Source organism: Hipposideros armiger, unplaced genomic scaffold, assembly GCF_001890085.2.
Source record: "Hipposideros armiger isolate ML-2016 unplaced genomic scaffold, ASM189008v1 scaffold_1250, whole genome shotgun sequence".
Lineage (NCBI taxonomy): Eukaryota > Metazoa > Chordata > Mammalia > Chiroptera > Hipposideridae > Hipposideros > Hipposideros armiger.
In genome coordinates this window covers 202,831-226,637 of record NW_017732600.1, presented here as the reverse complement: position 1 = coordinate 226,637, position 23,807 = coordinate 202,831, and the positions used below count along the sequence as shown (strand labels likewise).

The 23,807-nt window shown below is 45.7% G+C and overlaps 1 protein-coding gene across 1 annotated transcript in view; it reads right to left on the bottom strand.

Moving 5' to 3' along the window:
• The window catches only part of LOC109376973 (astrotactin-2-like), a gene marked incomplete at its 3' end in the record, with an annotated part of 197,357 nt that overhangs the window by 43,704 nt on the left and 129,846 nt on the right, over positions 1–23,807 (bottom strand). The window contains exon 2 of the mRNA XM_019633151.1: positions 23,228–23,415. Within this exon, the coding sequence (XP_019488696.1) occupies positions 23,228–23,413 (186 nt within the window). The remainder of the gene's footprint in view (positions 1–23,227; positions 23,416–23,807) is intronic.

Below are 23,807 nucleotides of genomic sequence, written 5' to 3'. Positions count from 1 at the left end.
TTTTTTTTTAATCTCCTTAGCATCTTTTCCCTCTTCTTTTGTAACAAGGACCTGGTTTTCCTTTGGGAGACTAAACAATACCCTTCAAGACTCTCAGTCACATGCTGTGGCTCTGGCTTAACTGAGTCCAGGTCCAGTGATGGCCAGCTGATCCAGGGTTGACCAACTGGACCATCATGGTGACTTGCTTAGGGACTGCAGTAGGCAGAATAGCACCCCAAAGATGCTCGTGTCGTTATCCCTGGTACCTGTGCATATGCTAGGTTACATGACAAGGGAGAGTTGAGGTTGCAGAGGGAATTAAGGCTGCTAATCAGCTGACGTTTTGATGGGTAGATTGGCCTTGATTATACAGTTGGGCCCAATATAATCACAAGGGCCCTTATCAATGACCTGAAGAGGTCAGAGTGACTTGGGAGAGCTCGACTCACTTTTGCCGGCTTTGTAGATGGAAGAGCTTCACGGCAAAAGGAATGTGCGCAGCCTCTATGAGCTGGAAAGAGCAAGGAAACAGTCTCCCCTCAAGCCGCCAGAAGGAACACAGTCCTGCCACCCACACTGTGATTTTAACCCAGTGACAACTGTTTCAAATACATGAACTACAGAGCTGTAAGCTAATGAGTCTGCATTGTTTAAAGCCACTGAGTTTGTGGTAATTTGTCACAGCACCAATAGAAAAGTAACATACGAGGGTTGGCAGAGTGGCTCAGTTAGTTGGTTAAGCGCTCACTCACGAGTGCGAGCTCTGAGCAACAGCGGTTCGAGTCCTGGCCCGAGATGAGCTGCCGCTGAGCTGCCAACAGGTGGCAGGATGGCTCAGCTAAAAACAAGCAAACAAACAAACAAACAAACAGAAAAGTAACATACGGGTGGATACAAAAACAAATGACCGTTTGCTCCTGCACTTTCGTTTAAAAACAAAAAGCACACTCTTTTCTTCCTGGTGACCGCTAAAGTATCAAATAATCTTACCACAATCTGGGGAGAGTTTACCCAAGAATGAAACCTACACGAAGGAAACCAGAGCGAAGGAACACAGACCTATTCCTGATGCCTGTGTGTGGACATTTTGAGCTTACCATTTCTGCACTAAAGGTAGCCTTAGATATCTCAGCTTCTGGAGGAATTAAAGGCCTTATTTGACCTTTAGCCAGTCTGAGTTGGATTTATAGCACTTCCAAATTTAAAAAAAAAAAAAATCCTAACACAGGCATGGTGGAGTAAACACCTCCACTTGAACTGTCCTATTCCATTTTTGGATACTTTTGTTATTGTGTAAAACAGAGCTAGAAGCATCTGTCGTGTGGCTTCTCTCCCTTGCTTCTTATGTCCTCCAGCCAGAAAGGACACATTTAATTCCCACCTCCCCCACAGAGACATTTAGGATTTGAGGTAGTAATCCTCACCAAGATCCCCCAGTCTTCTCTTTTCCAGACTAAATCCTCCCAGATAGTTTAAGAATCGTGGTAACGTGGTTTTGAATTCTTTCACCGCCCTACCCTGTGGTGAATCTGTCCTGGACACATTTGATTCTGATCTTGTTTTTCTTGAAGATAATGCCACATCTGAGTACAATATCCCCCAAAATGACTAACCACCTCAGAATATCGCTGTTCTAAGTGAGACACTTATATTGATGAAATCCAGATAGAAACAGTTATTACACTCAGCTGAGTGTCCAATAAAATCCATATGTGCTTTTCCTGGGTGGCGCTGGGTCATTTCTCTGCCCTTCCCTCTACAATCACCCAGTTCTTATGACTAATGTTTTAAAGTACATAGAGGGCTTCAGAGTATTTATTACCTGCTGAATTTCATGATGTAGAGAAGCAGGGAGTAAAATACAGGGTTTCAAATCAGGAAAGCCCAGATTCAAATCCTGGCTCCACCACTAACAACAGCTGCGTGACTTTGGACAGCAGCATAATCACCCCAATCTCAGCTTCCTCGTGATAAACTAATAATAGCACTTTAATAGTACTTTCCTCAGAGGACCGCTGTAGACATAAACACGATACTGTATGGTAAGTGGCATAGTGCCTGGCATGTACTAAGCTCACAAAAAAAAATGGTACCTATTATTGGGTCGTTGGCAAAGTCATGACGTATTTGTCTATGTTTTTCAATGCCAAAATGCGTCATGACTTTCCCGACGACCCAATATTACATTCAGTCAGGAAAAACTAGGTCAGAGCTTTCAAGCTCAGGACGGTCCTCTTCCAGGAGCGCAAGTGGAAAAGCTCGTGTGGGTAGAGGGACAGAGAAAGATGAGGAGGAAGCATAAACATTTCCTTAAACACATTAAATCAATTCCTGGAAACGGTGTACATAATGGGGAAGTGAAAGTGTTTGGAAATTGAAACCTCAGCATGAAAACTTCCGAAAGAGCATTGGCAACACTGGAGCCAATCTCTCCCCTTAGGAGGCAGAGGGTCGTCGCCTCGGAGACTGACAGTGTTTTACTGTTTCACCCAGCATATCTGTTTCGGAGCCAACTGGAAGTCGAGGCCATTTCTTTTTTTCTCTTCTGGGTCCAAACTCCCTGGTTAAAACAGGTCATAAAAGTAGCCCATTTGAGCTTGACTTTCTCCAAAAGAAATTCAGGAAGGTCTTATGGAACATGGCCATGAAGTCAAGCTGCTCTAAGTGACAGCTGGAAGCTAAGATACAGGCAACGGAGGGACCTCCTCCCTAAATGCCACGGGGCCCAGTGGTCAACATACGTACAAGGCAAAAAGGAAGCACACACCCAACACACCATACATGCCACATAGAACACACACATATGAAGACACACAGAAGCTTTACACACTTCTTCTGCTGGCATATTTTAAGATGAAGTCTGGTGCTGGGCACGGGGGCCGGGGGGCGGGGGCGGAGGAGATAGTCAAGTTGGATGTTACTGCATTGCTCCACGCTGACCTTTACCTAACCGAGGTAAAAAGCCTCCCTTTGCCTCCGAGTGAGGCGGTTACTGACAGTGCCATGGTGATGCCAATTAGAAGGCCCTCATGTTGGGATAAGGTCAGCAACGATGGTGAGGGGAGTGCAGGCCCTTCCCCCCGAAACCCACCCTGACTCAGGTCTCCCACCTAGAAAAGAGCCTGGGTTTAATAAGCGCACGCATTTTTTTCTCCTTCCACTCTTGTCTCCTTTTTTTTTTCCTTTGTACTTTTGTTTTTGTTTTGCTTTAAACTCCCTTTTCTCCACTGCAATAATAAATCACTGCAGGCAAGAATCACTGATAAATGCTAAAACTAGTGGGAAAAGCCTTTTGGCGAAATAGGCTATTGCAGAGTCTTAAAGTATCTCTCCCAAATATTTATTCATTATTGTGGTGGTTTTAGCAAATATCCACCAATTCTTTGGCACTCCTCCCTCCAGGAGATGGACCTTAATCCCTCGTATGTGCTGGACTTAGTAACTTCCTTCTAATAATAGCATACAAAAAGAGGATACTATGAACTTAGAGTGAGAACACACCTAAAACAAATGATCCAGGTGAACGTGATCAGTAAGGCCATATTTCCCCATGTATAAGACGCACCCTGTTTTTGAAAAATTTGGGTTTAAAAACTAGGTGCGTCTTATACAGTGGTTGTATGAGCGCAAAAACAAGAGCAAAAAAATGGGAAAAGCAAGTAAAAAAAATCTGCAACCACTGTATAAGATGCACCCAGTTTTTAGACCCCAATTTTTTTAAAAAAGGGTGTGTCTTATACATGGGGAAATATGGTAAGTCTTGCTACCACGTACTTCCTGCTATGATGTGATGAGAAGGCCACTTCACCTCTGTGGTGTTCTTCCGCCAAATCTAATTACGAGAAAGCATCAGACAATCCCAAATTGAGGGGTATCTTAACAAAATACCTGACCAGTGCTCTTCAAAAGTGTCAAGGTAATAATAAGCAAGGAAAGGCTAAAAAGAAGAAAACTAAGGAGACAGAACTGAATTCAATATGGCGCCTGGGATTGGATCCCGAGGCAGAAAAAGGACATTGGGGGAAGAACTGGGGAAGTAGGAATAAAATGTTTAGATAACAGGGTTTCATCAATGTCAGTTGCTCAGTTTTGACGTGGTTAAGAAAGATGCTGACACAGCGGAAGCTGGTTAAAGTGTATATGGGGATTCTATGTACTTTCTTTGCAACAGTTCTGAAAATTTAAATTGGCTTCAAAATAGAAGGCTAACACAAAACCCGAAAACAAATAAACAAAGAAAAAGAGAAAAAAACAACAACAATTTCTTCTGTCAATGGTGTTGTAGAAAGCCTGGGGTTAGGGCACCAGAGGCCTGGCTCCGGAGCTTCCCCTTGCTCGTGAACTTCAGCCTTGAGTAAGTTCCCCGCTCAGGGCACAGTTTCTGCATCAGTTACATGATAGGGGGGTGGATGGCGTTACAGTAATCTTCCAGCCATACTCGCCTGGGCACAGGTTTGGTGATGCGGGGGAGGGGGGGTGAACTTAAAAAACAAACATCTCCTGCTCACCCCCCTACCCCCCCACCCGACTCCCCCAAATGTCCAGCCAGAGCAGATCCACTTTGGTCTGTTATATATGGAGTGTCCACATAACATTTCATTTGATGAAAGGTTCCTTGTGTAAAAAAGCTAAAAAGAACTGGAATAGATTTCCAAGTTTCCTTTCTAAACTTACATTCATCTTTCCCCAGCCAAGTCTGCCCTGAAAGAACTAAGAATAACTTAAAGCATTCCTTTCCCTTCCTAGGCTGCTAGTTTTCCATGGGTGGGAGCCATGTCTGTTTACCTGTCTTGATGAGACCCCAGCCCTTGCCATGGGAGAATAGTCAATACCAGGTGAATTTAGTGTTGAATCAGATGTTGGAAATCTAATAACTTTTCGGAAAGTGAGTGAATGTGGAGCGTATCTCTGACCCCACGGTCTTGCTAAGATCATCTACTTTAAAGAGATTTTGACTACGAGGTAGAAGTTGTAAATGATTGGCCGATAATCAAGTCCACACCGCAATTTAAGACCTGGATCAATCAATGTTCCCTTCCTCCAGGAAGCTTTCCTTGATCCCTCCAGCTGGAAGTGACCTCTTCCTCCTCTGTGTTCCCATTGTCTTTGGTCTGTGCCTCTGACACAGTGCGACCTCCTCTTCCCTGAATACACGACTCGAGAACCCTCCCCTCCCCAAAGATATGGAAGCCTTCATCTTGGAGCGCCTTGCAGTGCCTTGGGCATATGAGATGCCCCATGAAAGCGGAAGAAGTGAGTGAGCAGGTCCGGGCCTCCTTGTTTCAAAGGAATCAAAACAAGGCTTTAGCAGATCTAGCTTTCAATCTCAGCTCTGCCAGTTCCTACAGTGTGACCTTAGACAAGGCACTGATTGTCCCTGGGGCCTCAATCTCAAGTTGGCCTCTGTTCAGTGCTGTGGATAAACCCTACAGACCACATCACACAATGCCAGGGGTCTACCACACACAGTGAGTGGGTGTTCAAGAAATAATACTAGTTATATAAATAAGTAAATAGTAGCCTCTCTGAGCTTCAGTTTCTTTTTCTGTAAAATGACAAATACAAACAGCCACCTCGCATCTTTATGGTAAGATTAAGCACGAGAGCACAGCGATGCATTCAGCATGATGCCTGGTGCGTGACAATTGCTCAGTAAATGTGGTTTCTCCACTAGCCTTTTCCCATCAGGTTTTCTCTCCAGGGAGGGGACTAACTCAAGCACTTCTTCCAGTCACGTGCTTCATTAGGGAAGCCAAATTAAGAATCCAAGGTGCTTACATTTGAGAAAAAGCAAAAGATGCTAGACCGTGGAGTGCTGCATGGGGCGTAATGTATTCACAGTAGCTCTGCTAAGAAAACATCCCGGCCCCCAGTTGAGAGAGGAAAGCAGCACTATTTGCATAACAGGTGTTTTTGCAACAAGAATGACACTTTAAAGACAAACCCCCCCTCCCCCAGCACATTCCCCAAATGTAGGAGAGCATATTTAAGTACGCTTAATGCCATCTTTTTCTCCAGCTCTTTCTCTGCTTGGAGGGGGCTCATTACTTCCCAAAGTTGGGAGGTTGTTTATAGGAATGGCTGAAATGGAGAACTGCTTCTAAGCTGCAGTGCCCAAAGGAGAAATGTCAACAGTGGCGCTCCGGGGGAGGAGCAGTGGGCTTTCTTTGTTTGCTTGGAGAACATCTAGCTGAGAGAGAAATCTGTGGGGCCAAGCACAGTGGGACCCACAGGAGCTGAGGTTCGCTGTGGGCAAGGCCCTGGGCTGATCTTATCGCGGATTACTTTTAATTCACAAAGCACACAAAATGGAGTAGGTATAACCTACTTGTAATTTTTATAGCAGGCAACTGAGGTTAAGAGGATTTGAGTAATTTCTCCAGGGTCATACAGATAATGACCAAGGAGCTTAGAGTTAAACTCAGGCCTGCCTGGCCTCAAGCCCATGTATGTTTTCCCTGTCTCCACGGTCCCACTGACTGTCACTTAGTGAGCACACATTCTACACGTATGACATGCATTGTGCCACCACTTTCATATACATCATGTCAATGAATCCTCATGTTCATTCGGAAGTGGGGTTTTTTCCCCCTGATTTTGCAGAAAAGAAAACCAAGGCTCAAATAAATTAATTAACTTGCCCAAAGTCACAAATAGAGGTGATAGAAAATGTGGGGTTTAAACCCAAATGTGTCCATCTTTTATCCTCAGTTAATCTGCTGCGTGAGTTTGAAGAAATGAGTTCCATTTAATGAGCACAGGTTTTCCTCATTTTAAAAATGAAAGTCTCCTAAGGAGAGAGAGCTTGAAGGTTTCTTGTGCCTCTAACGTGCCACGATTTTACGTGCACCTGTGCCATGAGCTCTTCCCTGCTTGCCACCTCAGGGCACCCCTAACTTTTCAGTTATCCCCAGGGGGCGCTGAGATATTTGGAGAAAGGAGGTTTGGCTTCACCATTGAGTCACTGTATGATCTTGGCCATGATGAACCTTCCTAAACTTCAGCCAGGCCTGATGATGATGATAATAATAATAATAATAATAATAATAATTGCTACAATATCAAAGTCTAAATATCCAAGTATGCTTTTGAATATAAAGTGCAACAGTAGGCATAAGAACATTGTCTTGAAACTGCCAAAGCATTGTGCAAATATTAGCTATTATTAATATTAATATTATTATTATTATTATTGCTCAGGTGAAATGTATTCTTTGAGGATGATAAACTTCTACGTTAACATAGAGTTGATTCGTGAAAGCATAAATGGTCCTCACTGGCCCCCACAGGAGAACCCTGGTGCTTTATCAGATCTGCTTTTCAAAATTCCTCACTCAGCTGTTAAGAGACACTTGACATGTATTATCAAATGGATCCTCGGAGCACTTCATTGCGAAGGTGAGGGGGTTCTCCCACAGCACAGCAGCTAACGGCATAGACCTTGGACTCCCGACAACCCTGGTTCAAGCCTGAGCTTTATCACTTCTAACAAAAGGGGTTGCCCCTCTGAGCCTCACTTTTTTTACATGTAAAAGGCAGTTACTAATAGCCTCCTCGCCCGACTGTCGTGGAGATTAGATAAGGTGACAGCATGGAAAGCATTGAGCACTGTTCCAGGCACGGAAAGATATACATAGCAGACTACGCTGTTATTCACACCAAAATGTTACTGATGCACAAACTGCAGGGGCCCGAAGAACGGGCCACGTGCACCGGCGCACAGAAGTGGGAGAAGAGGGGGCTCAGGTGTCCCTCCTTTTTGAAGCATGTTTCCTGGGGACTCTGCTCTTATATGTACCCTTTCACATTGTGTTAAAGGGTGAAAACTGCATTTGCTTAAAATCCATCTGCTTTTTATAACTTCCAGAGACCAAATTCTGCACGGGCAGCAGTTCTCCGCTCCTCCTAATTACCTCCTAAACAAAGCCTGCTCTGGCAACAGCACTCTTTATGGGGCCCGTTGACCTCCTGGTGCAGAAATGATGACACAGATGCTGCCGCTACTTCACAACCTCATTTTTCACTTTACATCACTTGGTCAGACCAGCCACGTCTTCACCGTCCCAGGAACAGGGGATGGTCCCTGGGGTGGCTCTGAGACCCCAGCTGTCACCTCCCAGGGCTCCCAAGAGCAACCTGGGGTGGGACAGGCCAGGAAAATGTCAGCTTGGTCTATGGTTTATCGAAGAGCCTTGCAGGTTGAGGTCTCTCTCATCTGTACGGTGTTTGGGAGGTCGCAGGTAATAATCATCACTGTTGTCATGAACTGAACATCTATTAGGTGCCAGCACCATCCTGGGCAGTCTGCCTGGGTTATCTCATTTCATTCAACACAGTCTTTTAAGATATGAGTTACTGTCTTCAGTTTAAAGTCCAGGAAACGTGATAGTGGAGATATGAGCAGAGGTTGCACAATTGTGGAGCCGTAATTTACAGAGCACTTCCTATAGGCCGGCACCTTGTTACCTCATTGAAACCTCTCTCCACCACTGTGAGGATCTCTGACGAGTTAGACAAGTTCCCCACGTCACACAGGTAGTAAGTGGAGAGACAGAAACCTAACAAGGTGTGGGCTTCTCCTCTGAGTTAGCTGCTCTTCCAGTTTCACTGGTCTTAATGTGTTAATGGGGAGAACATGGGCTCAAGACTCACATCCCAGGCCTTGGGTGGTCATGTGACCTTGGGCAATCTCACTTTCCTCATCCATCAAATGGGCATATTCTCATGCATCTCACCTGTGAATGACTGTTAACCGTTTCATACATTTCAATGAAGCAGTATGCAACCAAGACCATGTTGGCCTATAAATGCACTCTTAAAAAATATTGTGATAAGTAAGTGGAAGCCGTCATCATCAGCTCCTCCCCTTGCAACCTGAGATGCTGTGTCACCCAATGCTAAGATGCTGTGAAAACATGTCTCCCAATCCATTCATCTAACAGCTTACTGGGCTGCTACTATATGCCAGGTACCGCCCCTCTCTTCTCAAAGCCTCTCTCCTTCTCCTTTCTTCCCTGTCCATCCTGTCCCCGTTCTGCTTTTGGGTTACCTCCCCCTATTTCCACGTTTCCTTCTGTTCCAGGAAGAAGAGCAGAGGAAAAGGAAAATATTCCTCGCAGCTTCCCCAGTCCCTCCGCCATTGGGGGCTGGAGAGGCTCTCACCACAGTTCTCTACTGTATTAGCTTGCTTGGGCTTGCCGTAAGAGAATCCCAAAGACTGAGGAGCGTAAACAACAGAAATTCATTTTCTCATAGTTGTGGAGGCTGGAAGTCCAAGCTGAAACGCCAGCAGGGGTGGTTCTTGGTAAGGGCCTTCTTCCCAGCCAGCTCTCTCTGTGCCCTCACACAGCCCTGCCATCAGGTATATGCATCACCGGTGTCTCTTCCTCTCCTTGTAAGGACACCTGTCCTATTGGATGAGGGTGTCACTCTTTTGACCTCCTTTAACCTAATCTGCCTTCTTAAAGGCCCTATCTCCAAATGCAGTCACATTGGCGGTTAGGGCTTCAGTGTATGAAATTTGGAGGAAATACCATTCAGACTGTAACCCTGGCCACTTGGAATCTCAAAACAGGCAGTGGCCAGCCCAAAGTTCACTGTGGGCCTTGAATGACCTGATGTCGGGCAAACGTCCACCGATGGCAGACCTACCCAGTTCTGGCAGGGGTTCAGGAACTTCTTGTGCTGCCACTGACCCAGCGTGTGGCCCTAAGACTTTCTCTGAGGCTCAGCCTGCCCTGCTTTAAAGCAGCGTTAAAAAGAACACCTACTTAATATACTACCAGGAGGTTTTAGTGAGATGTGAACTATAAACACACTCTATTAACATTCGTGGGTCAACAGTGTTTGAGCTTTGAGAATAGCACCAATTTATTGAGACATTTCTATTTATCAGACACCAAGTTGCCACTCAAAATGGATGCTTCCATTCCTGGCAATGATTTTATTAGAGAAGGTAGTCTTGTGACACCTAGTTTCCATTTGAGGAAACCAAACCTCAGACAGGGCAAGTTGCTAGCCCACGATCACACAGCTAGCAAAGGGCTGACAGCTCCAGGTCTGGGCCGGTGCCTCTTCCCCTCAGCCACGCTGTTGCCATTGTTATCATAATAGCACAGATGGGCCCTGCAGGCGAGAGCTTCCCCGCATCTCCCCGTAGAAAGCCTCTGGTGGCTCTCAGCCATAGGAACAAAGCCCCTGCACAGACACCAACATATCTCACTCCTTATTAAGGCAGGCCGAGACAGGGCAGGCCACTAGACGCTTCATTAGGGGAGCATCAGGACACGTAAGGACTGTAATAAAATAGGAACTGAAGAGGGTTTCCGTGGGGAAGGCCCAGGGTCACTCTTGTTTGTGCCTCGCAGGCTGTTAGAGAAGGAGAGGAGGGCTGGGGGCACGCAGGGACAAGGGCAGGATCAGATGAGGCAGGGACACTGTGTGAAAGCGAGGGCTCTGTGGCCAGTGAGGCAAATGCAGGCTCTAGAACACAACTTGACCTCTCCCTCGCTGTGTGACCTTGGGCAAGGCCACTTACCATGTACCGCAACATTTCAATCTGTAAGATGGAAATAGGGATGCCTGCCTAGCAGGGTTTTGTGAGAATTAAATAATAATTCAGACAATGAGTGGGTTGATGCTGTGGCTTTCCTACTGCTGGTCACAGTAAGTCGCAGGCTAGTGATTCTCCACCTTTGCTGCCCATCAAGATTAGTGGCAGAGCTTGCCATAACGCAGATTCCCAGGACCCCATGCCAGGCGTCCAGACCCAGCACACCTGCGGCAGGGCCCAGGAAACTGCCTTTTAAACAAACACCCAGTGTAATTCTTATGTCAGAAGATCTCGCTCCACTCCTATAAAATACGAACAGGAAACAGTGGAACTTAATCTTAGGCGATGTTTAAAAATCCTAACACATAGTGGTAATGCAAGGGTCTCAGAATCAAAACTATAATTTCCCAACCTTATGTCGCTTATGTTGGATGGAATGTTTATCACCTATGGATTTCAGGCTGCTCCTCCCAGATGAGATGGACAAACCACCCTCAAAAATTGTTTTACGGATTAAGTGAAATAATGCTCGCACGTATTCCCTGGCATGCGGCAAGTGCTCAGCGGTAGTTATTCCTATGACAGATACGTTTTCATTTAGCCCTGAAGAGGAACTTTTAATGACTCCACAACTGTGGAAACCCAGGAGGGGAAACAGGGACACAAAAAAACTTTTACACCTTAATTCCAACCTCACATTTTGTTTAATCAAGCAATTTACAGGGGGCAAAATTAATTAGTGGTTTTAAGTGCTTTGATAGAAACAGGCACTGCAATCATGATAAATCATCTCCGGCATATGCCCGGCTCCTCCAAGTGACAGATGACAAACAAAAGAAGGACAAGGTTCCTCCATCACAGGCAGAATCATTGAGTTAATGGAAGAATTATTGCTTCTGAAATCCACTCCAGTCCTACTGAGAGGAACGTTCCAATTTATCAAAGCCAAATGAACATTAATTGCAACAGTCTGGTAAGTTTTCCAGCCGCTATGACCTTCATTGAATTTTAATCCAAAACAGATAAGATTTCCTTCCACACAAGAGGAAACAACACAATTAGCTCAAAATGACAGCTAGATTACAGAGCAGGCACACACAAACAACGCACACACATTCACATTCATGCTCACCCCCACTGAAAATATTGATTCTGCTTGACTTAAAATTCAGCACAAAGGAGGTGGGCAGAGAAAAGGCAAATAAATACAATCACACATCTGTAAAACAGCCACCCCCCGCCCCCTCATTCAGGAGAGAAATTTTGGAAGCAGACGCCAAGATGGAGAAGGTGGCAGGCAGTAATGGAGACAGAATTTCTGTTAACTGCTGTAATTAATGTTATGTCTCACCGGGGAGAGATTAGGAAAAAAACAGAGAGGGAAGGAAGAAAATACAAGCATTATTTTGCTATTAAAGACACCCTTGAGCTGGGGTACATTAGCGGCAGAAGTTTGAATTGGCTAATTGTTGGACTGTACTGCTGGATTTGCACAAAGGATGGTTACCACAATGTAGTGAAATAACATTGTGCTGAACCTGTATGCCTCTGGCTCAGCACAGAGTAAGAGGCCTTCTGCTGAGTGCACAGCTGGGGAAGGTTTAGGAAGAAATACACACACACACACACACACACACACACACACACACACACACACACACACACACACACACACACACACACCATCATGAGGTCTAGACAGGAAGGCCAGCTCTGTCATTGACCTGCCACACGACCTTGAATGAGTCACTCTTTGAGACCTACAGGCTTTGTGTCTGTATCTGTTTTCACTCTAAGATGAAGAAGTTGGATTAGATGAGTTTTAAATGAGCTTTTCGTTTTGTTTGAGAATTAGTTCAAGAATTGCCATTTTCCTCCCTGGTAAGTGTTGATGGCCAGGGAGAACCGGCTGTCTTTTCCCACAGTTCAAGATCAGGGCTGCCTTCAAAACACATTGAGCCGGGTAATTAGATGATTATGGAGATGGGGCCCTGATAGGGTCTTACCTATCCTTGCCCCTGGAATAAGAGGAAATACTATAATGTGAGATATCACCGGGGATCTGAAACTTAAGTTGAATTCTGGGCTTGGGCAGTGGCTGTGTGATCTCAGAAGAGGGTTGTCTTAACTTCCGAGGCTTTGGGTTTACCATTTGTGAACTAGAAATACTAACAGCAGCAATATCCATGAAATTGATGATACAACATTTGGGTCATAAAAATTGGCCTCATTCTAATTCCAGGAGTTAGAAACTGTTATGATCACTGTTTTACAGTGGAAGTAACTGAGGCACAGAAATGTAATATAACCACCGTCACACTGTGGATTCAGTGGTGAGGCCAGGATTCTAACGCAGGCAGCCCTGCTCTGGAGTGGATACTCTGCCTTTAACCCTTTTATTTTGAAACCATTATAGTCACAAGAAGTTGCAGAGACAGTATAGAGTTCCTGAATAGTCTTCACTAAGCACTCCACCCCCAAATGTCTCACATAACAAAATGGAATAACCAAAACTAGGAAATTAAGAGTGATATACCATTAACCAAACTGCACACCTTGTTTGAATTTCACCAGGTTTACCACTAATGTTTTTTTTTTTTTTGGTCTACCCTAGAATCCCACATGACATTAAGCTTTCATCTCTCCCTAGTCTTATCTGTGACAATGTCTCAGACTTTCCTGTCTTTCAGGATCTCGACACTTCTGAAGAGTGTTAATCAGTTATTTTGTACAATGTCCACACTTTGTGTACAACTGATGTTTTCTGATGATTAGGATGAGGTTATGCATTTTCATCAGGAATACCACAGAAACGGCATTATGCCCTTCTCAATAAATCTTATCAGAAGATTTACGGTGCCAATATGTCTGATTTCTGGCGGTGTTAACCTTGATCACTTGGATTAAGTAATGTAGTGGGCTGGATGGTGGACCCAAAAGGATACCGCCATATCCTAATCCCTGGAGCTGGTACATGTGACCTTACGTGGAAGAAAAGGGCCTTTGCCCATACAGTTAAGGATCTTGCAAGGAGGAGGTCTTCCTGAGTTATTCAGATGAGTCCTAAATCAAGTAACACATGTCCTTATGAGACACACAGAAGAGGGGACACCTAGGAGGTGATATGAAGACAAAAGCAGAAATTGGAGTTACGGAGCCACAAGCCGAGGAACATCTGGAGCCGCCAGAAACCGCAAGAGGCAAGGGATGGACTGTCCCTAAGGGCCCCCCAGGAGGCAAGCAGCCCTGCTGACATCTTGATTTGGGACTTTTGGTGTCCAAAACTCTGAGAGAAGACATTTCTGTTGTTTTAAGCCCCCCAGTTTATGGTAATTTGTTACAGCAGCCCTAAGAAGCTAATCCAAGGGTCTCCACTGTATTGTTACCATTTTCCTTTGGTATTTAATAAATATCTGTGAAGAGGGGGGTTAGAGACTCCACTGATTCCCCACTTCTTGAAGTTTCACCTGCTAATTTTCGTATACATCAGTGCATCTTGTCAGCAGTCACCATTACAGCGGCGACTCTCTAACGGTGACTTGTTAGTGCCCTCTTTCCTTCTTCATTTATTTATTGGGACTCTACTGTAAGGAAGTGCTGTCTCCTCTACCCCATTTATTTATTTAGTCAATTATTTATACCTGTATTTTACAGTTGATATTCTTAACGACTCCTGCCCAACTCAGCGCAAAGGGTTATTGTGAAGGCCTAGACTGAGGGCAAAATTTGGAGGGAATATTTTAAAAGGCAAGCAAGAAAAGAAAGAGACCTTTTCCCATGCCGTTCTAAGGCATTTCATGTGTCTTTTATTATTTTATGTCTCTCTTCAGCCACATAAATGAGGGATCCACAGCCTCAGTGAAATTTCATCAGCAGCTAAGAATCAGAGGGATTTAGGAAGGTGTCTAAGGAAAAACTGCAAGGGTCAGCATCACGATTTGAACCCACACCTGACTGTCTCCGAACCCACGTTATTTCCACCCAAACCAAGCTGCTTTCTGAGGATCAGGGAGAAGGGAGAAAGGAGGATTAGCTGAAGGGAGACGTGGAAGCATCAATGTGTCCAAAATGAAGCTCACCTCCCATTTTTACTGTGGGCGGACTCCAAAGGTCACACTGCACCACACATGTGCACACGCCCCATTCATTCACTGGATGTTAGAAAAAACATACAAAAGCCCCAGGTTCTTGAGGGAAGTAAAATGCGGAACAAGAGGCTGGAGCAGAGGAGGTGGGGAGCGGCCGCCAAGGGGACGTTCACCTTGACGTTTCCGCTGCGCTGCGGGCCCCTCTTGCCTGCTTCTCTGCCGTGTCCACATCCCCCGTCTCCCTCTCCTTCTGCAGGCCTGGGCGCTGCAGCCCGGCTCACCTTCCCCTCTGCGCCTCTTCTCAGGTGCACTGACCCCGCGCCTGCCTCACACCCGCCTTGTCTCTTTGGAGGCTGCCCCTGTCTGACCCCACTTCCTCCTCAGCTTCCTCCTCTCCCCTAGAGCCCCGCCCTCGCCCCTCCAGTCCATTGCCACTGCCCTTCCCCTAGCCCAGGGTCCATCCGCCCCTCTCACTCTGCTCTCTGTTCAGCCCTGTTTACCGCCTCTGTGTGGCTTCCTCATGTTTTCATTTTCTGTTTCCCCTTTCCTGCCCCTGCTTCTATTGCTAAATCCTTTTCTGCCTGTTCCTGTTAGTTTCCCCTTATGTTGAGACAGCTCTCTCATTGTCCTTGACTCCCTTTTTCTCAATTTCCTTTTATTTATTTCTGTCTCTGGTAGTTTCTATAGGCCTAGTATACAATAGTTGCTCAATAAATATTGGTGAATGTGTATTTTTTCCCATCTGTGTTTCTGTCTGCTTCCCTCTGACTCGTATTATGAAGTTTTTTTTTTCTTTTCTTTTCTTATACCCATTGCCATCCTACATTCTATTTTGGCCAGGAGGTTCAAAGGAGACACTTTCGAGCCCTCTTCCTGAGTTGCCTCTTGCCATCTCCACATAGCTTTTTACGCTTTTCCATCTGGGCTTGATTGTTGGCCCGGATAGATGCTGTAGGGATGGGCAACAACCATTTGCTGGCCTCCTTTCCTTCATCTATCAAGTGAAGGCGGGGTGTAGCTTACTGCTGCTTGCAATTGCTGACATGCCCATTTCTTCTAAAGGATTACATAGCCCTGCCATTGGCTTTGGGCTTGGCCATGGGATATGCTTTGGCCACAGAATGTGAGAGAAGCCATGTCTGAGCTTTAGCTTTAGGAGGCATCTTAGATTTCTGCCAACACTGTGCTCCTTCTCTCTGCCATGAAAACCAAACGTCTCAGCCTGGGGTTCCCCTTCAGCCACGGTTCCAGGATGAGAAGACATGCTGAGCTGAGACACAAGTGATTAAAATGGCCGACATATAATGTGCATGAGAAATAAAGTACTATTTGGTCAGTCGCCGAGATTCACCGTGATGTGTTTGTAGAATAAACAAGCGAAAGCTGGCCTATGGAGAAGAGTTGGATTCTGCAAAGTCTAACTAAGGTGCTGTCCGCTCCAACATTCCAATCGTGTTTGACAGTTCCATTGATTTGGGGAAATCTAGCTAAATGCTTTCATGTGCATTATCTCATTTCAATGTTATGATTCCTATTTTATTTCCATTTTTGGAGTGACCAAATGAGAAGCTTGAGAGAGGTGAAGACTCGTTTAAATCGCAATAGCAGGTATGAGGTAGAGCCTGAGATGGAAACCAGGCCCCCTGACACCCAACTCCATGCTCGCTCTACCTCCCTATGCTGTGCTCCTCTACGTTGGAGTAGATAAGCCATGTTTCCTATAGACAGAAGCCAGAACTCATTCTGCTAATGTTCCCATAAGGCTAGTTAGAGACCTACAGGCTTTTAGTGAACCCTTGTTAAGGCAAGTCAAGGCTAAGCTAAGCTACAAGGCTCATGTGATTTACAGTTCTAACAATTAAAAGAAAAATGTGATTTAAAAAAAGTATTTCTGTGAAGAAGAAGAAGGAGAAGGAGGACAAGGAGAAGAAGGGAATGGGATTCATGAGTTATGGCCCACTTACATAAAAATGTACTTGGGATAATTGTAATGTCAAACTTCATCATGTCTTGGCAACCAATACAAGCTTGATGATCTCAATTTACGGATGGGGATCCTAAGGGTAAGAAAGGGGATGTGACTTGCATAAGGTCACAGAGCACATGAGTGGCAGGACTGGGACATCTATTCCCAGGCCACAGCGGTTCGTGCTCTGTGCATCTCATGGTTTTCCTACTACTAGATTTTTCCCGCCTTCCCTTTTAAATGAGTCCCTCCTAGCCAGGAGGTTTCCCCCATTACTCTGCCTTCTCTCGGGAAGGCTGCTAGATCTGCAGTCTTGATCTGCAGATGGCTTGGCTTCTCCGACCTTGGTCCTAGAAATCCTTCAATAATAGCACTTATAAATAACACAGCAATAGCACTGACATTGTCAGTTCAATTGGGTCCCCCGCAAAAAAAAAAAAAAAAGATATGTCGGACTCCTAATCCTCAGTACCTCAGAATGTGACCTTATTTGGAGACTGGGTCTTTATTGAGGCTGCCAAGTTATAATAAGTTCATTAGGGTAGACCCAGTCTAGTCTAGTTGGTGTCCTTATAAAGAAGGGACAAATTTGGACAGAGACACAGACACACACACAAGGAGAACGCCATGTGAAGATTGGAGTTATGCTGCCACAAGCCAAGAAATGACCAGAAGCTGGGAGAGGGGCCTGGAACTGACCTTCCCTTAGTGATGTCAGCTCTGCTGACATCTTGATCTCAGATGTGTAGCCTCCAGAACTGTGAGACAATCCCATTTTGTTATTTAAGTCACTTAGTTTGTGGCATCCAGTTATGGCAGCCCTAGGAAACTGACAGACTTGTGAATCGCAGAGTGCTAACACTTATAAAGACCTCACTGTGTGTCAGGGTCCAGCATCCGTTGCTTCGCGTGTATCATCTTAGCGCACCCTCGCAGTAGCCCCCTTAGGCAGGCGCTTCATACTCGCTCTGTTCCAGGTGAGGAGATGGAAGCAGAGGGAGGAAACGTGCCCAAGCCACATGGCCAGTCAGTTACAGAGCCAGAAGATAAACCTTGGCACACCCAGTTCACAGTTCTTGCACATTAGTTACATTCTCTGTGCCTACATTTCCTCAAAAGGAGAACAAGAGGAATCATGATATGTTGAATTAGGATTGTTGTAAGAATTAAATGAGTTAAATTGGTGTCAATTACCATAATACTAAGCATTATGACAGTGTTGTTATCATTATTATTTTAAGGTTCTTCAGTGTTGATTATTTTCTCAAAACTTTTCCAGCGAGTTCTTTTTCCTCTTGACATGTAATCCCCAAAAGTAAACACAAGTCTCATAGAACCTCTAAAACTAGTTGAACAGAAAATTAGTCTTTCCTTAATACAACTTAAAATGTAGGGCTGCTTTTAACAGACAGATCCCATAGCTGGCTTCTTCTGAACTTGTGGTTGATTTTTCAAAAATCTTCTCCTTTTTCTTTCTTTTTAACAGATAAGGCTTCCATTGTTAGGTTTAGTCGGCAAGTACACCATTGCATGATTGAGTGATTAAATCAATGAACTAAGGAATGCATGATATGCCGTGAATAAATAAAGGCAACAGTTGGGGAAGTGATCTAAATCTATTTTTCACAGAAATATTTAAAAAGTATTATCTCCGTTATCACACAAATCCTTTAAACAAAGCTACTGATTGCGAATGGTAATAATAATTTCTTAGATTTATGTGACATTTTATAATCCCCTGAGTATTTTTCTATATATTATGATGTCATAGAATCATAGATCTTCTAAGTTGGAAGCAAATACAATAGTCATCTAATTTAAGTATTATTCCTCTCAAAATCCTGATGAATAGGGCTGCCAGCCTTAGCCTGCATACCCACAGGAGCAAGGAACTCAGTGCCTTCTGATTCAGGGCACCCCACTGCTGGGTACCTCACATACTTTGGAAGGTCTGTCCTTTGTTCTGCCATGAACAGGACTGTTGGTCCCTTGTAGCCCCACCCCTCACTGGGGCTCATCAGTGATACATCTGCGTAATTTCCTGTAGCATGGTTCCTTTTGAAGGAAATGTGTCTTCAAAGGTCTTCTCTTCTCACACATCAAATAAGACATTTCCTTTCTTAATCTATCTTATCACTGATAGCGTCACGATAGCTAACATTTTAATTACAACGCCCACTTTTTGAGCACACTCATGGGACGTCAGGCACTGCACCGTACAGCATGATGCCCGACAGCAGAGACTCTCAGCGTGGACCAGCAGGAGCTGGAATCTGAGGTTCAGGGCTCACTGGTGATGTGAACTTGAACAAGTTACAAAACATCGCAAGTCCCTGGTTCCTCGTCAGCAATGTCTATCTTACAGAGGTATTAGGACAATTAAGTGGAATAATGCATGTGCTACACCTAGACTGTGCATGACACGTGCATGCACACCCTTTTTTGGTACTTAGAAAAACTCTAAGAATTGGGGAATACTACATCAGTTTTACAGAAGATGGGGTTGATTTGGCCAAGGTCGTAAAGCTAGCGACAGACATTGTTCCACCTTGGAGTTGACTTCCAAGTCATAAACCCCCTTAATATAACCATGGATTCCATGTAAGGAAGGAGTCTTTGTAAGACCTTACCCATATAGCTTATAATTTAAGCCAGCAAGTAATGCATGGAGAAGAGGAATTGTGGTGTACTATACAGATTAAGGGTGGAGATCCTGAAGTCAATCCGTGTGGTGTAAAATATTGCTTTTACCACTTAACCTGTGTGTGCCCAAGTCACACCACTGGCTGTTGATTATATATATCTCGGGTTCCTCAGTTATGAAGTAAACCTAATAATAATATCCACCTTAAGATTTGTTGTGAGGATTAAATGTAACAATGCAAGTAAAACAAAATTTGGAACACTACCTAACACTTAGTCAATATTCAATAACTGCAGATATGGTTATGTCTCTAGATCAGTGGCAAAGTAACAGTAAAAACAAGACTAAACCCAATGTCTCCTAACTCCCCGATCAGAGTCCATTAAACCTTGCTGCCACGGCAGTATTGTGTGCCCATGATGTGCCAGGCTGGATATTAGGTACTATTTAAGCATCTATGTGTCTTTCACCCTTCTCAACAACCTAATAACCCTTGTGAGGTTGGTCAGACCAGTTTTGTTTCACAGATAACAAAACTGAGGCTCAAAGAGGTGAAGGGACTCCCTCAGGGTAAACACATCATGGAACAGGAAGTAAGAGAGACTGTGAATTCCCCACCGCTGCCCTCTCCTCTGCGTCACGCTGCCTGCATGGCTGAGGCATGTGTGTGACTGCTCAGAGGAGCTGACGCTGGAGCCACGGACTAGATGAGATGACCCCCACTCTCTCTTTCTGGCTTGAGTTCACTGAGCATCCCCTCATTGCATGACCCTTGGGGTATTAATAGTCAGATGAAGCAACCTTCTGGGACAAAGCAGATGCTCAACTCAGGCCTTAAGAAGCCCGAAAGAGGGCGCTGGCTCCACTCCAGTGGGCCTGAATGGCAACATGTTCCAGTGACTGAGCTGGACCTGGTTGCCCTGCGTGGGTGGGCAGGCTGCGTGTGCTAAGAAAAGGGGATGGAGAATGTTGACCTCTAGGTTTCTTTCAGATTTGTTTAAATGATTTAGGTCTTCTCCCAAACCATCTCAGATCTTCACCAAAGACGAAAAGAGTGTGAAGTTTGACAGAGTGACAGCCATGGTCTCATGAGGAGTCGGCTGACCTGAGTTTGGAATCTTGGGGAAAGCTTCGTCCTAGAACTGTCCTCTTCTTAGCCACGCAGCCTTAGGCAAGTCAACTAAACTCACTGAGTCTCAGGTTTCTCATCTGTGAAGTGGGGAAACAGATCCCAACCACTATGAAGGCCATTTTGAATGGCTGCTTTGGTGGGGGATGGGGAATAGAGGGAGCCCCGTTTTTAATTTTGCTGAGTTGTCTGTGGCCAGAACGGCAAGGACAGTCTGAGCCACAGGGAGGCCTACTCTTCAGGCCAAGCCCCACTGACTGGCTGGGATATGTACATATCCTAGCCTCTATCTGGATCTCAGTTTACCCCTCTGTGAAATACAAGGACATAACACATGTCTCGGTAATAAAAGTGCTCCTAGTACTAAAAGCGAATGCTCTCATGTGCCAAGCTCCTCTGACCCAGGGCTTGGGGAACCTACACAGTAAGTGTTAGTAGAACCTTCATTCACAATTGACTAAAACAAGCCACAGCAGGGTTACAGACGGTGCCCAAGACCACTCAAAGCGTTGAGTTAGTGGCCCAGTGGGACGTTACGTCCAGGCACTTGGGTGACCTCCATGTCACCCTAACTCTAGATAGAGGGCTGTGTTCACTGAAGTGTGTCCCACCTCTGAGAGGCTGGGCTGCCATCGACAGCTGCCTTGGGGTTCATCATTTCCTGGACATGACTGTCTCCTGAGGATAAGATAAGGGCAGGAAAGGGTGAGATTTGGGAGCTCAGAAGGAGGAAAAGAACCGGTGGGCCACTGTAGCGCATGCAGAGTGGGCCACAGGAGCGGCTCTGCCAGCCTCATCCTAAATCACAAAGAACTTCAGAGACAGCCGGGTCTCCGTGAGTCCTTCCTTCCAAGCTGAACTCACTGAGCAGAAAGGAAAGGTGAGGAACACCTACAGTCCTTGCGGATTGGTCTGATTCTGTGGAATTCGCGCTGGGCCTGGAGGCAGAGGAAGCCCATCCAAGACCACTTAAAATTGAGATAGTGCTATCTCGGTTACTGGGTTATAGCAAGGATGGATGTGCCCAAATACAGAAAATGCCTAATTAATATTAGCTAAAACCAAGTCTCTCTCTCTCTCTCTCTCTCTCTCTCTCTCTCTCTCTCTCTCTCTCTCTCTCTCTCTCCCCCCCCCCTTAAAAAGAGGAGCAGTCACACCCCCTCAATCCTTCTTAACATCAGATGATGCCCGTGCTTCACGAGGAGCTCAGCAAGTACCCTGAGATGGCAATGGCAAACTTGCACCCCAAAGTTAGCATAGAGGCACCCACTTGGCTTGACATGTGGCTACATCGTTCTCTAAATATATATTTGGGAAAAGTCTATCACACTCACTGCATGAATAACACAAAGGCCTTGATTTGCTCCTTCACGTGATGAGCATGCATTAGGTCCAAAATTAACATCGCTGTCTGGCTGGGGTTTGGGTGTGTTTTTCCAAAAAGAGAAAACTTCCAAGCCATTACTCAGCCCTCATCAGAATGTCTAACGCACAGCGTCAGTTGAAGAGGAACCAAGAGAACAGAGCAAAAGCTAAGATCTGCTCCGTAGAAGACTCTTAAAAAAAAGAGAGAAAAAAAAAAGAAAGAAAATGTTGACTGTTGCACAGAAGAAAGAAACGAAGAGGTGGGTGGTAGCTTTACTCGCTTGAGTGGCCTCATGGCAATCACTTCACCTCTTCCTCACACAGGTTGAGAGTGACATTTCCTACCCTCATGCGTCTGGCAGAGCTGCACTAAAGGAGCAAACCATGTAAGCGTGGGCTGAGGAGTGAAAGGCCCTGGGGGACGTCAGTTATAGCTATTATCTGATCTCTTCTCCGGCCAATTAGACCCTGTACAGTCTGCATACTAAATATGTCTTTTCCTATCTACCATGCAACGTCATTAATCACAGCTCTTTAGAGGAACCATGCATATGAGCCCACATCCATTTGTGACTACCAGTCAAGTGATTTCAGCCTTAAGTAGCCTTCGCTGAGGAGGTGGCAGACTCAGAGAGTTCCAGATTATGGGACCGACAGAGATGGAAGTTCACTTTACTTCTCTGTGCCTAGAACATCATCTCCAGTGTGGAGGTGACACGCCTAACTCCATGCACACTTGGCAAGAACATAATGAGATAAGGTCCATCACGTGTCCAGCACGGTGCTTGATGGGGGTAGACAGTCATTAAATTCTCACACTGAGAGAAAGCGTGCAGAGAGCATCATTAAAGTTTTGTAGCCTGACACACCTGGGACGGAAGAGCACTTGCCTCTCTTACCTGCCGTGTGATCTTAGGTGAGGTTTTCTGCTCTCTTCATAGTATTCCCAACTACAAAGTGAGGGCAGTGAGGGGCTTCTGTGTTCAACTGTACCAGCTAGGTCCAGCCCAGCTTCGGGGACCACCATGTAGTATCTACACTGCAGGGGGTGTTACAAAGGTTAAACCACCTGGCACATCAAGGGCATGTGGGAAAGAGCCACCCCATTCCAATTTTGTTCCGATTTTGTTTGTTCAGTCATTCTTGGAAAGGCCAGCTCTATTGAACCTCAGCCCTCAGCAAAGCAGGCCAAGCACGTGACAGATGTTAAACAGTTATTCCCAGCGATGTCGGCCAAAGGCCAAGGAGTTGGAGACCCTTGATTTTCTTCTCCAAAGCACAATTAGTTTGTCACAGCTGACAGGTGATGGATGGGTGTGCATCAGTCCAAGTGACACCCCGGAATCCACCTGACCTCGCTTCATCGTTCTCACCTCTCGCACTCGGCCAGCTCTTTCCCTCCATCTGCTGAGAGTGTCCTGCCTCCCTCCATCCTCTCTGCCCCTTACCCTCCCCTGTCCCCCGGACCCCCGCTCCCGCCACCTCAGTCCCACTCACTCACCATCACGGAAATGTGGAGAATGTGCATCTGCTCCTCTACAATCTCCGAGGGCTCCTGGAGAGTGGGGGCGGTGGCCCGGGCCAGCTGCCCAGAGCTGCTCATGGAGACATGGAAGTACAAGGTGCCGTTCTCCAGCCACTGCTGTCTCCAGTGCACCAGCGAGATATCAGCTGCCGTGCCCGACATCTCTGCAAGACAAGACCCAAAGCACTGGGTGAGCTGCGTGCCCGGCCTTCGTCTCCCAGGACAGGAAGCTCAGGAGGCACCTGCTTTGCACCAGGGCGCCTGTCCTCCCATCAGATCTATGAGCCAGATGTCATCATTTCCACTTATAGATGGCTCAGCTGTGGCCAAGTTTCACCCCAAGCAACAGAACCGCAGAGGCAGGATTTGAACGCAGGCTTGCCTGTGCCCCCATCCTTTTTTTTCCCCAAAAAGGGAGTTTCACAAGAGGGGTGCTCTGAGCCTGTTTCTACTGTTTCTGTCAGAACAGCTCCAGTTTTTGGTAGTCTATATACTGCACTCCTAAGCAAGGGGGTGCTGGCACAAGGTTTCCGTGGCTTAAAAATACTTGAGGGCC